This window comes from Dama dama, chromosome 16 (genome assembly GCF_033118175.1).
Source record: "Dama dama isolate Ldn47 chromosome 16, ASM3311817v1, whole genome shotgun sequence".
NCBI lineage: Eukaryota > Metazoa > Chordata > Mammalia > Artiodactyla > Cervidae > Dama > Dama dama.
In genome coordinates this window covers 2,170,868-2,189,065 of record NC_083696.1, presented here as the reverse complement: position 1 = coordinate 2,189,065, position 18,198 = coordinate 2,170,868, and the positions used below count along the sequence as shown (strand labels likewise).

Genomic DNA, 18,198 nt, shown 5'->3' with positions numbered 1-18,198 from the left:
AGAATAAATTTTTGACCAAGCAAGGTTTTGAAAATGGATACAAGCCCATACATTAACATTTTTTAATTGAGCATTCCAATTGGGCTTTCTTCCAAGAAACTTGTACACATTTTAAAAAATCTTACTTTCTTTTCTTATTTTAAAAGCAAGGTATTGTCACTATATTAAACTTATAGTTCAGAATAGAAGAAGGAAAAAGTGATCTATACTTTCATTATCTCTAGATGGTGATTATCTTCTGCCTTTCTTTTCCTTTTCCCCAAAATGATACAGTGGTATATGTAATAATTTAAAATCTGTTTTCCTCCTCTATACTGTGGACATCTTTTCATATCAGGAAATATCCTTTATTATTATTAATATCCTATATTATTATTAACATCCTTTATTATCCTTTATTATTAAAGGATATTATGAAATAAATATCCTTTATTATTATTTATTCTTTATTATCCTTTATTAATACTCTTTATTATTAAATAAGTATACTTTATTATTAAAAGGATACAATTAAATATCCTTTATTATTATAATATTTCATTGTTTCATATGATGAACATTTAGGTTGTGTCCAGCTTTCTCAATTAGAAACTCAGTTGTTTTGAATATACTTGTAGTAAAGCTTCTATACATCTTCATTGTATAAACTAATTTTGTTGAAAAGATGAAATTACACAATTCTTAAATTTCTCTCATTCTGGAGGTATCTTTTATGAATACTAATAATAACCATTTATTGAATGCCTATTACATGTCAGCCACAAGCTAACTTCTTATATACATTATTTCTCATATTTATAAAAATCTGTAAAGTAGGTGTAAAATATTCCAATCAGAGTACCAAAGTACTAAAGAAAAAGACTTTTGGGGAAGAGACAAAAGAAAAAAACAACACAAAACCATGAAACAAATGAAAAAAAAAAAAGGACAAAACCAAGTTGTAGAGTAATTGTTGGGCTGGCTTCCAGACAAGCAGCAAAATATTCTTTTCAAGATCATAACATGCATAATATCAGAGCACTGCATGTTGATCATGATCCCGTATCAGCCAATTTCCTTTGAAATTGAATTTGTCACCACTAGAAATTATGTGAAACGATCAATTCTGTTTACTGTTGTGACTCTGTTCTAAAGTTCAGAAGATACTGGATTTCCTCTTCAAGCAAATACCTCCTGGCGTATCTGAAAATGTGACTGAGTCATACACATTACTACACACAGAAAGAAGAGGTGTGTCAGCGAATTATTGAAATACCAACATTGAAAGCTGGAGAAGGAAATGGCAACCCACTCCAGTATTCTTGCCTGGAGAATCCCACGGACAAAGGAGCCTAGCAGGCTACAGTCCATGGGGTCACAAGAGTCGGACACGACTTAGCGACCGAGAGAGAGAGAGAACACTGAAAGCACGATTTTTTCCTTCCCCTTCCCAGAACGCAGGTGAAACACTTCATAGCAGAAATCGCCAAGAACAGTGTCACTTGGGTCATGAAAGATAGCCTGGCTAATTTAGTCTCAAAAACATGTTATCTGGTTCGAAGAGCAAGTTTTAAGGGGTAACAGTAGGTCAAAATGAAAGGTCTTGGCATTTTTTGAGTTTTTCTTAAAAGCATATTTATTCAGCATACAGGTGTTCTTTTTTGGCCTCATTGGAGATTCAAAGTCAAGGTGTGGCCAACTTTTCCTGTAAACGGCCAAAGAATAAACACAAAGCTTTATTGGCCACAAAATCTGTTACAAGCACTGAATACTATGCAAAAGAAGCCACAAACTACACATACGTGAAGAAACACGGCTGTGTTCCAGGAAAGTGTAATTTATGAACACCAAAATCTGAGTTCCATATAATTTTCAGATCTTCCTCTTTCTAAAAAAATGTGTAAGTATAAAAACTATTCTCAGCTTGTGGGGCTGACAAAAGCAGGTGGTCGGCCAGATCTGGTCCATGGGCCATACGACCCATTCCTGCTCTACATCATATTCATCTATTTGAGGAAGAGGACATCATAAGTTAAATAAGACACTGGATCTTTCTTCCAACTTTTCAAATAAGGGTATACTTTCCACAGTCCCAGTTTCTCTTCCCTTATATTGTTTTGAAACAGGGTCTTTGAAAGATCTGCTAAATAAGAACTCAAGGTGGAAACAAGCAAAGGACAGATAAAATATGTGAATGTAAATATGTCTTCAATTAATCAAAATTTTACTATAACTGCGATTTTCAGTTGACTGGGATTTTAGGAGACAGAGAAGGGAAGCAAACAATAGAAGAAAAGGCAAATAAGAGAAACGGAGAAAGGAACAGAAACAAAAGTGAAGGCAGCATCCTATAGAGAGAAAGATGAAAACAGGTAGAGAGGGGAGAAAGAGGCAGAGTTTAGCACACAGTAGGGTATCAACAAATATATGTTGAAAAACTGTTGGCATTTACCTGACTGACGACCACAACTTGCAATTCACTGGGCAGAAGCTTTGAAAGCAAACAAGAGCACTCTATAACCCATCTTTCAAATGATTCTTTTAATTAGGCATGGGCAATGGTTCTTTGAATGCCCTTATCATTAAACCTCTAGGGAAGAAATTACTCTCTGGGCTGGACTGGCTACAGGCCAGATGGTATCAGGTTAAAAATCATGACCAAAGACTAACTTTCTCTCCCTGTTATAAACCTATACATACTAGACTCAAAGAACTAGTACTGATGAAGCATTATGTGACCTGAATTATGAAACTTAAAATTTGTTTACCATGAGAAGTAAGGAAATAGACTAGTCCTTTTAAGGAAGATTTTCAATTAAAAAAAAAAAAAAAAACGAAATAAAAGGAATGTTGTGCTTAGCTCAAAAAGAATACAGAAATTAAATAAGTGTAAGTATTTTACTTCTCAAGCATCTTGAGGATTTTCTGCAGCTTTCCTTCATTCAAATATTTCTAGTCATAAAACAGGAGAAAAAATAGGTGAAAGTATCATCAGTAATTTCAAATTTGAACCCGTCTTTAAAAGGACTCCCTCTCCTAATCTATAGCACTTTACCATCTCTAAATACCATTTATCATATTTGTAATTATCTTACCCAATGTCTGTCTTTTCCAGATTTTTGGCCTTGTTAAAATAGTATAGCAATCCTATGGATGGAGGAGCCTGGTAGGCTGCAGTCCATGGGGTCGCTAGGGGTCGGACACGACTGAGAGACTTCACTTTCACTTTTCACTTTCATTCATTGGAGAAGGAAATGGCAACCCACTCCAGTGTTCTTGTCTGGAGAATCCCAGCAACGGCGGAGCCCGGTGGGCTGCTGTCTATGGGGTCGCACAGAGTCGGACATGACTGAAGTGACTTAGCAGCAGCATGGCTTCAGAGTTGGCTCTGTTACCTATTAGCTGTGTGTTCTCTGCAAGTGTCTTAACTCTCTGTGCTTTAGTCTAACCATCTAAAAAGAGGGCCAAAAAGAGCACCTCCTCAGAGGGTCAGTGTGAAGAGTAAGTGAGCTATCACGCAGGATACCTCGTATACAGCAAGTGCTCAAGCATTTGTTAAATAAATAGCTGTTGAATGAGCTGAGTGATTCTACTGTTTTTTGTTTTTTGTTTTTTTGGGGCTGTGCCATGCAGCTTGTGGGATCTTAGTTAGTTCCCTGACCAGGAACTGAACCTGGGCCCTTGAACACTAAGAGCAAGGAGTCCTAATGACTGGACCTGGAGGGAATTCCCACATTCTGCTGTTCTGTGGGGAAAAGAAGAATAGGCTGACTATTACAGAAGATAAATGGAAGTTACATGTCCATATATAGGATCCCAGAACACAGTTCATCAATTTTTGGTGGTGAGCAGGCAATAGGGGAGGTAGATAGAAGTAGAAATACAATGTTATTTAACTCATGAAACTTATATGTTATAAACCAGTGTTATTTAAACAACCACACACACACAATTCAGAATCATCCTTGGTCCCAAAGTGTGGTCATACTGCTCTCCTCAAACGTTTTCTTTCCTTTTTTCTTTTTAAAATCAGCCCTTTACACCCACGAGGTTAGAGAATTCAGGTAAGGTATGGACTGAATATGACCCATGTCTGGAAAGATTGATGTTCTTAATTTAGACTGAGCCTGAAATATATTAAATAGAACAAAACCCTCATACTTCTTGAGTTTTTTCCCCCGAGCTCTTTCACTTGGACATCTTAAGTGCTAGTCACTCAGTTGTGCTCGACTCTGTGACTCCATGGACTGAAGCCTACCAGCTTTCCCTGTCCATGGGCTTCTCCAGGCAAGAATACTGGAGTGGACAGCCATTCCCTTTTCCAGGGGATCTTCCCGGCCCAGGGATCGATCCTGAGTCTCCTGCATCGGAGGCAGATTCGTTACTGTCTGAGCCACCAGGGAAGAAGCCGTAGACATCTTGAGTGAAAGTGAAAAGTGAAAGTCGCTCAGTCAAGTCCAATTCTTTGCGATCCCATGGACTATACAGCCCATGGAATTCTCCAGGCCAGAATACTGGAGTGGGTAGCCTTTCCCTTCCCCAGGGTATCTTCTCAACCCAGGGATCGAACCCAGGTCTCCCGCATTGCAGGCGGATTCTTTATCAGATGAGCCACAAGGGAAGCCCTTTAAAGTATCTATAATTAGCGTCGAGTCCACCTCTCCCCCTGCTCCCAGGGGCCTCGGCGCCCTCGCGGCATCACCTCCCTCGCAGGTGGCTCACCCGGGCGGGGAGGCTTGTTGTCTCGGGGCTTACCAGGAAAATAAAAAAAAAAAAAATAAAGTATCTATAATTGAGTTTTTCTCATAAAAGTCTTTGGAGAGCAACACCATTTTAATTAAAAAATGGAAAACAGAAGCGTAAGGAAACTAGCTCTTAAGGTTCCCAATTCTCCAACAGAGGCTAAGTAGCTAAGCAGTGGCTAGAAGCTTGGGGTTTTGCTGTTAGAGTTCCATTCTACTGCTAAATTTTCTTATTGGTAAAATAAGGGAAAGTGAAGTCGCTCAGTTGTGTCTGACTCTTCGCGACCCCATGGACTGTAGTCTACCAGGCTCCTCTGCCCATGGGATTTTCCAGGCAAGAGTATTGGAGTGGGTTGCCATTTCCTTCTCCAGGATATCTTCCCAACTCAGGGGTTGAATCCCAGGTCTCCCTCACTGTAGGCAGACGCTTTACCGTCTGAGCCAAGAGGGAAGTGAAATGAGGGAAGAGAAGAGTTATTATCTCATATGAGAAAATATATAGTGCCTGACACTTAGGAAAGTGAAAAGTAAAAGAGTCTGGTGACTCAGACGGTAAAGCATCTGCCTGCAATGCAGGAGACCTGGGTTCAATCCCTGAGTCAGGAAGATCCCCTGGAGAAGGAAATGGCAACCCACTCCAGTACTCTTGCCTGGAAAATTCCATGGATGGAGGAGACTGGTAGGCTACAGTCCGTGGGGTCGCAAAGAGTCGGACACAACTGAGTGATTTCACTTTCACTAAATGAGGGAAGAGAATAGTTATCTCATATGAAAAAATATGTAGAGTGCCTGACATTTAGGAAGTGTTCAGTAAATAATTAACCATTATTATGATCAGAACTGTAAGGTAATTATTGACAGTACAAAGGAATAAACTTTATATTAAGTGAATTATCTTCTGGGACCTGCACACCATAGAGAAACATCAAGACTAACAACCTGCTTGGGGATTCTGTCCCTGGGGGAGAAACAGACCACATTTGGGGAGATAAGTCAGAGTCCTAAACTTTCTTGGACTTTCACACTTTTTGTCCATAAATTTTAATTTTCTGTATAATTACTAAGCTGTTGTTAACTTTTTTGTTCTGTTGTCCCCAATAAATAATATCTTAATAATTTACATTTTAAAGTTTCAAAAGTACATTCACAAAAACGTTCTCATTTGATACTCAAAACTTTGGGAGCTAGATAGTACAGTAAGATGATGCTCAATATCTAGATGAGGAATTGACTCTGGAGATTGAGAGACTTCCCCAGGTGACCCAGGTGGTGAGTGATGCTACTGAGGTCTCAATTCAGATCTTTGAATTTTAGATTCCATCCTCACTCAGGGCTGGTGCACTGGGAAGACCCAGAGGGATGGGATGGAGAGGGAGGCGGGAGGGGGGATCGGGATGGGGAACACATGCAAATCCATGGCTGATTCATGTCAATGTATGGCAAAAACCACTACAATATTGTAATTAGCCTCCAACTAATAAAAATAAATGGAAAAAAAATTCATCAAAAAAAAAATAGATTCCATCCTCATTTTGCTATGTATACAATCTTACCATCCATGCATATTTACAACTAGGCAAGGCTGGTATCTAATTTTCATCGTCTGATATTTTAGGACAGACATGTTACTGCCAGTAACTTCAAGGCCAATCTACTGAAATGTCAGGGCAAATGTTTGGGGTTCAGGCATCTTTACAAGTCTCAGAGTATAGACAAAGGTCCAAAGAGAATGGAAGAATGATTTGTGTCAACAGAGATCTGACACACACTTCCTTCTTTCTACTGTGACCTCTAACTGCTCTTTCCACACTTTCATAAACAAAGGAGATTCCTTATTAAGTACAATATATTACTTTGACAATTACAATCCCTTTACCGATAACATAAACCCAGTCTATCTGTAATGAGGACATGTATGAGGAACAAGTCCACACCCTAAAATCAATCCTTTGAGTTGTAACAAACTTAATAAAACAAACTGGAAACAGAAAAATGTCTCCACCAATGTAAACTTTATCTCACTCTTTCCTTTTTCTTTCAACAAATATGTCTGCAAACCTACTAGGCACTTGACCCTGAACTTACTACAGTCATCAAGGACACAATCCTCTGCTTTCAGAAGCTCTCCTGGTCTAACAAAGGTGATTATAATTTACATTTATAGTACTGTGTAATAAACAGTATGACAGAGGCCGGTTCAGATTGTCAGGGAGAAACAGAGAAGAGGGGCTCACTTTTTCTGGTTACAATAGTTTTCAGGAAAAGTGTTTTCTGACATCTTACAAAACAGACTTTGAATCCAATCTTTATCATATTTATCAACACTAAAAAATTATTTTTCTTCAAAGTTGACCAGGTGATCAACGACTCTGTCTTTTACAGTGTGTAAGTAATACCATGAGGTGGGTCCAATAACCTATTTAATTATAATAAATGACATAAATGCCAACTTCTGCAGACTTGTCATCACTTGAGTTAATCTATGACCACTGATGGATTTAACTCAGATTAATTATTAAATAAGTTACAAAGTACTCCCCATCTGATCGACTGTAACAACTGAAATAAACAAAGCAGTCCCCTGATTCTGCTTATTTTCAGGCATTCTCCCAAAGGGATTTATTCTGTTGACATGACTCTTAATTATAATCATGCATTTCTTTGTAACCCACTTGCATTATTTCATTACAAAGTGAATGCAATGACTTTAAAGAAAAACTAGTCTTGCCCGAGGGTTTGGTCATATTTATGTTCCTAAGACTAATTATCAGCAAAATCATAAAGGGACAGCTTGGGCTTTTATATTCCACTGCTTCTCTCAGAAGCAACCCTCTGGAGTCATCTTATCCAGGAATTCTAGAATGAAGCTAGATTCCTTTGTGGTCTCTCAGCTTCCGATGCTTGTCAAGTTCCTCCTTTTGGGTGTGCATTTCAGAGACAGTCCTAGGGCTTCCCTGAAGGCTCAGACAGTAAAGAATCTGCCTGCAATGCAGGAAACCTGGATTCAACCCCTGGTTCTGGAAGCTCAATCCCCACGTCGGGAAGATCTCCTGGAGTAAGAGAATGACTAGCTACTCCAGTATTCTTGCCTGGAGAATCCATGGACAGAGAAGCCTAGTAGGCTACAGCCTGTAGGGTTGCAAAGAGTCCCACATGAACTGCGACTAACACCTTCACTTTCTGGAAACAGCTCTAGGATAGGGAAAATGATTTGTAAAGTCAGTTCAAGGTTGAACCTAGTTCACAGGTGTGGGTGATTTTTCCACTCCGAGCTTCAGCTTCCTGGCTGCAAAGGGATAGAGAATGACATTCTCCTTGTGGAGCTGTTAGAGGATTGCACTGGATAATGCTTTTAAAGTATCTGGGCTGTGTTTGGCATCTGGCAAGCACTCGGTAAATTCTATTTAATAAATTCTAGTATTGGCTTTCCTATCAGTGTCACATCTCTAAGTCTCACATTTAAAAAAAAAAAAAAAAAGGTGACAGAGCCCAGGCAAAATTTTGTTTATATATGTATGATTTTCAGAGGAAAAGGTGCACAGTTTTCATTAGATTCTTAAAAAGACTTCTGTCTAAAATGTAGTGAAGTGCAGAATCAAGAAAAAGAACTTAAGAGTGAATGCTGTTCTGTGAGCACGAAAAACAACTCACATTAAGTCCAAAGATCATGTTTATTCCCAGAGAACTTCTACAAATTTCCTACCAGAGTGTCACCAAACTTCTAACATTGTCCTCATGGTCCTCTATTTTCCCACCAGGATTTCAGGGTGAAGAGGAAAGGATCCTGCCCACTTTCCCTTCCAGAAAAAGACAACTGACTATCAAAGAGGCAGACTGCATAATTTTTATATGGGCAAGTTTTAGGATCAGCCAAAAACCCAGACTTAAAATCTGAGTCCATTTCTCATAAACTGTGTGACAAAGTAATTTAACCTCTCGAGTATCAGTTTCTTCAAGAATATCCTCTCTACTACACTCCTGATTTGGGAAAATAACTCTCCAAGGTACAGAAAAGTGACAATTTAAGATTTCTATAATTCTTTAGATGTTCCTGGAATGGAACTAAAGACAAAGATTGCTGGAAAAGGAAACGGGGACATGTTGGATCAGTGGACAAGGCTGTCATCACAAATAATCAGAATTGATGAGTCCAGTGCAGCAGTCCTCAACTTTTTTTAGCACCAAGGACCAGTTTCCTGGAAGACAATTTTTCCACGCATGGAGGTGGGGTAGGGGTGGACGGGATGACTCAAGTGCATTACCTTTACTGTACACTTTATTTCTAATATTATTACATCAGCTCCACCTCAGATCATCAGGCATTAAATCCCAGAGTTTGGGGACCCCTGCAGTATCGTGTTCTTTGTGGGGTGCTGGAAAAGCCCACCCAGCCTCCAAATTTTTTTCACTATGTCATTCTGTCCGAAATTCTGTCCTTAGAAAGAATTCCTTTGGATCATGAAGAACCCCTGGGAGGTTATCAGTACTCCTGAGAGGTTTACAAGCATCTCTTTATGAACCACCCCCATCTCCCCCAAGGAGTTAGCCAATAACGGTTCGAGGAGATAGCCCTCTCAAGAGTGTTAGTCCCTTCACAGGGGAACAAACTGAGTTACACAATTTCTGTCTTCAAGACTGGGAAGGCCCTGGTAGGGTGGGGAACTCACAATTCTTAGTGAGGGCCAAAAGCCAGGATGGCGATGTTCCTAGAACAAAGGAAGTAAAGTGGAGGGGCCAGAGTGAGGCAGAAAGTGAAGCTGGAAAGCGATACAGGAAGGATGCCAAAAAGAGCCTTCTTCTGCAACTGTGTAGGGAGCCTGTGGCAAAACCGCACGGGTCTGTTGTGGGGTTTAGTAGGACCAACTGGCCAGGGTGGGGAGCAGGAGTTCTCTCTAGTTCGGGAGGACCCGGGCTTACTCTGAGGGTGGGCGAGGGCGGGGTGGCGGAGCTGTCCTCGGATGGGGCTGAAGGGGAGCGGGGCGAAGACGCCGACTTCCCCCGCGCCCGGGCGTGGCGGGCAGGTTTGAGCCCCGACTCCACCAGCCGCTGCCGCCAGTCACTCGTGCACGCCACGAGATAACGAGCGGAAAGCGCTGGCACAGGGCCTGGCATCTGGCAGCCGCTGGATAACGCGAGTCCCTGCTCTGGCCGTGGGCACCGGAGACACGCCCTCGATGCCGCGTCCCGGCAGTGCGGGGCACTGGGCGTGCATCCTGCACCCTAACATCCCTAAAACTTTCCCCCCAGCCTGGGAAGTAGGGTTCGTCATTCTCAGCGTACAATGGGCAGAAACGTCGGTTGTGAGCAACGGTCACTAGGCTAAGAAACATCGCAGATATTCCTGGGGCCTTTGGGCTGGGGCCCTTCCCGAAAGGAGGTGAAGGGAGACGTTGGGAGACCCCACGGGCCTCGCCAGGGGCACGGGGCTCACCCTTGAAGGAATCGGGAAGCCGCCGAGCTTGGGTGTCCACTGCTGGCCGCTTGTCAGACATGCTGCCAGGAACCAGAGTCGCTACTCTCTAGTCGAAGTCGCCACAGCCTGAGGTGGAACTGCGAAGAATGCCCGGAGATGACCCGGGAGCCCCTAGACACAGGCAGCAGTCCCGCCCCTTCTCCGCGGTCCAGCCAATCGCCTCCCAGGACCTAGGAGGACACGCCCCCCAGCCGCCGCCCGCCCCTCCCGCGCGGCCTCTTCTCCCGCCCTTCCAGCGATCCAAGGGTTGAGGGGCGTGGCCTGAGGGGCGAGGCGCCCCTGAGGCGGGGGTCCGGGCCGGGGGCAGCACCGGAAGGGAGGGGCCTCGCCGGAAATGAAGGGCGGAGGTCCCCGGGGCGGGAGCTGCGGTAGAAGAGATACTGGAGGGGGCTGAGAGGATGGCCTGAGGAAAGGCTGTGGAGAAAGACTCTGAAGCGGCTCCCTTCTGGGCAAACGAATTAGAAGAAGATGGTGCCCTCCTTGGGCGGGTTAGGGTCCAGGTAAAGGCAGGAAGCAGAGGCGCACTCGTGTGGGCCGAGTGAGGGCACCAAAGTCAGCCCTAGACCGGGAGCTCCCGTGGTGTGAGGGGAAGGAAGCGGTGCGACCAGCCTCGAGCTCAGAGGGAATTCGAATGAGGTGCCTTTATTGAAATAAAGTCCTCTCCCTGCCGTCGTCGGGCGGGGTACTCATTGCTGGGGACCGAGCACGCCAGGGGGGGCCCGCCCTCCTGGAGGTGTTACAGGTAACCGGCAAGTAAAGCAAAGCGTTACACGTGGCCACCGGCGCGCGCCGTGAAGGGTTCGGGGAACTCGGAAAGCCCCGGGAGTAGCTACTCTAGATACCGGGCCAAGGGAAAGCCTCTGTAAGGAGGCGGCAGTGAGGTGTGACCTGAAAGACGAGAAGGAGCCACCCTTGGGAAGGACAGGCGGGGTGGGAGGGCGGTGAGGGAATCCCAGGCAGAGAGGCGAGCACTAGCCAGAGTATTCCCCACCTCCAGCTTTCTGCTGGGAAGGCGGCTGCAACCTCACGGTAGAAAACCAGGCTGTTTTATTCTGGATGACTTGTCCGGATGCAAGCCATTCAAAGTATAGCGAGGTGCACGAGCAGACGCACTTTAAAAAACATTTCATCTGGAAACAAAGACAGATTCTCCGCAAGTTGCAAAGACAGTAGCGAGAGCTTATGTGTACACTCTATCCAGTGTGCTGTCATAATACATCTTAAGTGTAGTAGCAAAGCTAGGAAATGGACAGTGGCACACGATGTATACGTATCCTTCTGTGCCGTCTTATCTCGTGCCTAGTTTTGTATAACCACCGTTACAGTCAAGCTGCAGAGCTCTTCCATCGGCCTGGCCTTAGAATATCCAACACTTTGTGATGTTTGGGTAGTCGATACGGTAGACTTTCTAGTTTTAGCTCTGGAGTCCTGCGGTTGTCGGCAGACTGCAGCACACAGTTGTAAGGGTGCTGAGTGGCAGATCATCGTTGCTTTGGGGTGCCCACACTAGAGTATGGCACAGGCCTACAGCAGAGCTCTCAAGTTTATCTCCAGTCACAGGCGGGAAAGAACTGTTTATATTCGTGGGAGTGGAGTACTGCTTGTGAAGTGGCTTGGTTTTTAAGCCTTCTGGAGAAGATAAGGAGGGGAGTATGGTAATTTAAGGCTCCTTTCCCTCTAAATCATCCTTGAGAAAGTCCACAGCTTCATATTTTCCATTCTGCAACAAATAAGCCCCAGAGGCATGAACTTCCTGTTTATGCCATGGTTCCTAGGAATAAGGAGGGAATGCACAAGCAGCTAATTAAAACCTTTTATAAAGGAGGGCTTGATTATAAATTGTATATTGTGGGAAAGTAGCTTTCATTTTTGCTGGAAAGGGGAGTATTTCAGAATGAATTTCATGTTCGTACTCCTACTACTCCTGCTGCCTGTTTCACATCTCAAGCCAATCCCAACAGCATCACTTCTGGAGAATTAGAAAAGCGTCTTCTCCCTCTGGGACGAAGACTTTGGTAAACACTTGTTGGCCCTGGCTTCAGATTGCATCAGTTTGGGAGCTAATTCCAGGCCCCAAACAGAACAAGCTTTGACTTGATTTTTAAATTACTTTCAAAGTAGATGGGAATCTCCAAATTTAGAGTTTAAAATGCTGAATTTTATTTGCCCATGAAGCTATTGTATTCTGGCTTTCTCATACATACTTTATATAAATTTATTGATTAAACATACTTTAAGACTTTCTGGTGGTCCAGTGGTTAGGAATCCACCTGCCAATGCAGGGGATGAGGATTTGATCCCTTATCTGGAAAGATTCTACATGGCGTGGAGCATGTGGACAACTACTGAAGTCACATTCTAGAGCCTGAACACGTCAATGAAGAGTAGCCCGCGCTTGCTTCAACTAGAGAAAGCCTGCCTGCAGCAACAAAGACCCAGTGCAGCCAAAAATTTATTAATAAATAAAATTTAAAATATGCTTTAAAAATAAATACTGTTGTATCGTCTTCTCTCTTTGGGGGAAATTTCAGTAATGATTTGGGCTCCCTGGTGGCTCAGACGGTAAAGAATCTGCCTGCAATTCAGGAGACCTGGGTTCCAACCCTGGGTTGGAAAAATCCCCTGGAGATGGGCATGGCAGCCCATTCCAGTATTCTTGCCTGGAGAATCCACATGGACAGAGGAGGCTGGCAGGCTACCATCCATGGGGTCGCAGAGTTGGACACGACTAAGTGACTTTCACTTTAGTAATGATTAGAGGTTAGAATGTTTTTTGAGAACTTTATGCTCTAAAAACAGACTTATTATATAAAATTACAAATTGAAGAGAGAAAGAATTATTTATAGTATTCTTGCCTCTAACAGAACTATTATCATTTTGGTGAATTTTTCTTCTAGCTGTTATTTGAAGGATATGCTGTGCTGTGCTTAGTTGCTCAGTCTTTTCCAACTTTGCGACCCCATGGACTGTAGCCCACCAGGCACCTCTGTCCGTGGGGATTCTCCAGGCAAGAATACTGGAGTGGGTGGCCATGCCCTCCTCCAGGGGATCTTCCCGACCCAGGGATCGAACCCAGCTCTCCCTCATTGCAGGGGGATTCTTTACCACGTGAGACACCAGGGAAGCCCTATTTAAAGGATATTTGCGTATAATTTAAAATCAGAGTCTTCATCCCATATTTCTTTTGTTTTATTTTGCTGTTATTTTCCTAGCATCTTCAGGGTACCAAATTAAGTATCGATTGATGGTAATAGTGATGACATTAAGACCTGGATATGGGTTTAAGACAGACATGCACCGTGACTTTGTAACTGAATATATAAGAAGGCAATTTAATTAGTGTTTTTTTTCTGTGTCCATCTAAAAAGTGCTTGAAGAACAGCAGAGAAAGTCCTTATTTATTTTTCCTTTAAATTATGATTCCAGGCTGTTCACAATGCCTGTGGTGAAATCAGCTAACCAGATGCTTATGTGAGAACAGCATTACCAGCAAGCTGTATCTGTGGCATTTTCCCCAGGGTGGGTCTAACAAGGTTGATCTGTTTCTCTGTGTGGACTAATTCACATTTATTATATTACAGTAGTATTTGTCTTCTTGACTCTTCTTCAGGAAATTACTCCAGGAACTGAATCATAACAGGAGTTTCACCAGAGGACTTTTTGTATTTGGGCTGTGGCAGCAGACCAATTACACCATAGTACTTGGTAAGAGCACTGGGTGTTCATGTTCTCGGATCTTATGAAAATAGAAAACATCACTGGTATTTAGTAGAGTCATCTATGGCAAGAATTTTATTAATCTGCTTTATTAGTTCACAAAGCAGATATTTATCAAACACATATTATGTGCCAGGCATTGTTCTAGGTGCTTGGGATATAACAATGGACAAAAAAGACAAAAATTCTTGCCTGTATGGAGCTTATTTTCTAGTATTACTTTCCACATGTAGTAGTTTGCTCTGTGTGTGTACTCAGTCGGATCCTACTCTTAGCAGTCCCCTTGATTACACCCTGCCAGGTTCCTCTCTCCCTGGAATTCTCCAGGCAAGAATATTGGAGTGGGTTGCCATTTCCTCCTGCAGGGGATCTTCCCAACCCAGGGACTGAACCCAAGTCTCTTGCGTCTCCTGCATTAGCAGGCAGATTCTTTACTACTAGTGCCATCTGGGAAGCCTGTATTGGTTTGCTGGGGTTTACATAGTCAAGTGCAATGGACTGGATGGCTAAAACATCAGAAGTTTATTTTTCTTGCAGTTTTGGAAGTGAGAAGTCCAAGATTGAGGTTCAGCAGAGTTGGTTTCTTCTAAGGAGCCTGAAGGAAGCATCTGTTCCAGGTCTCTCTTCTTGACTTGTAGATAATTTTCTTTTTCTTGTTTTTTCATGTTGTCTTCTCTCTGTATACTTCTGTGCCCAAATCCCCTCTTGCTATAAGGACACCAGTCATATTGGATTAGAGCCTAGCCTAATGACCTCATTTTAACTTAATTACCTCTTTAAAGACCCTACCTCCAAATACAGTCACATTCTATGGTGCTGGGGGTTAGGATTTCAACATATGACTTGGGGGAACCCAGTTCAGCTTTTAATACCACATATGACTGTGGTGTATCCAAATATCTCTCTTGTTTTCTCATATCCATATCTCTGAGGTATTCAAAATCATTTATGCTCAAATGTACCAGGTAACAAAATGTACCAGGTAACCTACTTATGAGTGATTTTTCTTCTAGACTTGGTTTATTTTTATTAAATACTAAATGGAAAGTTCTTGGTTAGAAGAATTACTCTGCTAGGAATGTTGCTCCATCTAGTGACTGCTATATTCAACTACTTTTGTCAAAGTTATAAAAATGAAAAAGGGAGAATTAGGTTGGAGAAGGGGTTCTCTTTTCAATAGGTTATTATTCACAGGGCACTAAAGAGTCATGGTAAAAAAAAGTTTTTTTTTTTTTCACCGTTGTATGTGGAAGGAAAGAGGTCTATATAATGACACTATTTTTAGTAACTCTAGCAATATCAGTATCATCATTTACTATCACTACCAATTACTACTTTATTTATCCCCTGAGAAAACCCAGATGGGGTTTACTTCCTTGGCCAAGATCTCACAAAGTATAAGTAGTGTTTCCCTCAAGTCTGTGTGACTCCAGAGTTTTAGCTCTTAATTATTCACAATAAATAAAAGAAACAGAAAGACTCAAACATTTCATAATACAGCCTTGATAAATGACACATCTAAGCATGCATCCAAATGAGTACTCATGTTTGTCTTGTCTTGATATATACTGAGTCTTTATTCTTGATATATATTTAACCTTTATCTTGAAATGATGCTTTATTGTTCAGTGTTTGCACTGTCCTTGATATGTTGTATCAAAATGTGTCTGTTTTAGGTAATGAATTTATAAAGGACACAATCTACAACCAGATCAGTATCATATAGTTTATTGTATACCTTGAATTACATGGAACATGTAAAATAACTACTGAAAAGCTTGGAATTTTTGGTAGTTTTAAAGAGTAGTTTTTGTTTCTCTATTATACAAGTTGAATGGGACAGCTGAACTGCCTGGAGACATCAAGAACAGCTTCTGCAGAAAGCTGAGTTTAGTAAGACAAATACAAGTTAGAAAAGGATACCTTTGGAATACAGAGGATGCCTCTGTAAATGCATGTGGGTATATCAGAGCTTGATATTCTGGGGGGAAATGTGTGTAATCATATATGCAGGGAGTGAAAGTGGTAAGAAATGACAATGGACTAAAAAGCATATGCCAAACTTAGAAGATAATTATGAAGCTGTAAGTTATGAAGGATCTTAACAAGAGGGATGGAATGAACTCCTCTTATCAAAAGATCATGTAATAGACAATCTAAATAGGTCTTTATCTATTTAAGAAATTAAATAAGTAATAAGCTTCTGAAACAGACAGTAGTGGGCCCAGATGTGGTCACTGGTGATTTCTACCAAACATTTAAGAAAGAAATTATACCAGTTCTCTACAATCTCTTGTATAAAATAGAAACAAAAGGAATACTTCCTAACTCATTCTATGAGGCCAGCATTACTCTGATACCAAAATCAGACAAAGATGTTACATAAAAGAAAACTATAGACCAGTATCACCCATGAAGATAGGTACAAAAGTTCTCAACAAAATGTAAGCAAATGTAATCCAACAACATATAAAAAGGATTATATGCAGTTACATATGAAATGGTTCAGCATTTGAAAATCAGTCAGTATAATCTATCACATCAACAGGCTAAAGAAAAGTCACATGATCCTATCAACAGATGCAGAAAAAGCATTTGACAGAATCCAATACTCATCATAAGAACTGAGTAAATAGAGAGGAATAGAGAGGCTTCCTCAACTTGATAAAGAACATGTACAGAAAACCTACAGTGAACGTCATACTTAACAGAGAGACAGTAGGAGCTTTCCCACTAAGATCAGGAGCAAGGAAACTCCTTTTCAACATCATACTGGATATCCTGATAGTGAGAGTGATAGTCATTCAGTCGTGTCCGACTCTGCGACCCCATGGACTGTAGCCCCTCAGGCTCCTCCGTCCGTGGGATTCTCCAGGCAAGAATACTGGAGTGGGTTGCCATGCCCTCCTCCAGGGGATCTTCCGACCCAGGCGTCAAACGCAGGTCTCCCACATTGCAGGCAGATTCTTTACCATTTGAGCTACCCAGGAAGCTCCTAGCTAATGAAAAAGAGGAAGTGGAAAGTATACAGATTTGGAAAGAAGAAAATAAAATTGTCTTTGCAGAAGACATGATTGTCTGTGTAGAAAGTATATACTCTTATAACATTACATAAGGAAGCAAAAGAAATGAGGAAGTTAAAGAAAAGGCCCAGAACAAATAGTTTCACATTTAATAATGGTGTTTTCTTATGTAGTCAGTAATTAATATGTGAACATAAGGTTATTGAATGATCCCAGCATATCATTTGTGGCTAGCTGAGCATAAAATATCTTCTCACTATTCTTGAGATGTTTTTCCTTGGACTTTAAAGCATAATGGCTTGGGACTTCCCTGGTGGTCCAGTGGCTAAGATTCCATGTTCCCGATGCAAGGGGCCTGGGTTCAGTCCGTGCTCAGGGAACTGGATCCCACTTGCTGCAACTAGGACTTGGCACAACCAAAGAAAATAAATAAATATTAAAAAATAATAATAAAAAAAATAATAATAATGGCTTGAAGTTACTGGATACATCATTGGAAATTTTATGGGTGCTATTTGTACACTGTATCTTTATTTTAAAAAAACTTTATTTATTTAAGGAAATTAACAATAATCATTTCCATATCGGCCATTAAGGAATGCAAGCATAGTAATGTAGGATTTGATTATTGTGCCTGTGCTACCTATCTTTTTACAGTACAGTATTCCCATAGGTTATGACAAGTATTCACTAATGTTACCTTTTTCTTGCATATTGACTAATCTCCATTTATAGAATAGGCAGAAATGATTGACATATTGGCTACTGAAAAATACTAGCTACCGTGTCTTAAATGCTTACTGTATGCCAGAAATGATAGTATCTCCTTTAATCCTCATAAACACGTTGCCTGATTGCTTTCAACCTCATCCTAAATTGAGGAAGCTGAGATGCAAAATAATTTGGTCAGAGTCACTCTGGGAGACAGTGTAGAGGAGTCACGAAGATCACAGGCTCTGTGGCCCGGCTGCCTGTGTTAGAGTCCTTGTTCCACCATTTCATAGTGCTCTGACCTTGGGCAATTTATTTAACACCATTAATCTTCATTTTTCTCATATTTTTTTTTCATTTTTCTCATCTTTAAAATGGAAAAGTAAGTGAAATAACCCATGTAAAGTGCATAGCACAATGCCTGGCACATAGTAAGCAACTTCGTATGTGTTCAGTTCAGTTCAGTCGTTCAGCTGTGACCGACTCTTTGCGACCCCATGAACTGTAGCATGCCAGGCCTCCCTGTCCATCACCAACTCCCAGAGTTTACCC

General features: G+C 41.6%; 1 protein-coding gene across 1 annotated transcript in view; it reads right to left on the bottom strand.

Moving 5' to 3' along the window:
• STOM (stomatin) overlaps positions 1-10,311 on the bottom strand; it is a 31,042-nt gene extending 20,731 nt beyond the window's left edge. Inside the window, exon 1 of the mRNA XM_061163264.1 lies at positions 10,153-10,311. Coding sequence (XP_061019247.1) covers positions 10,153-10,213 — 61 coding nt within the window. The 5' untranslated portion in view covers positions 10,214-10,311. The remainder of the gene's footprint in view (positions 1-10,152) is intronic.
• Positions 10,312-18,198: the final 7,887 nt, after the last annotated feature.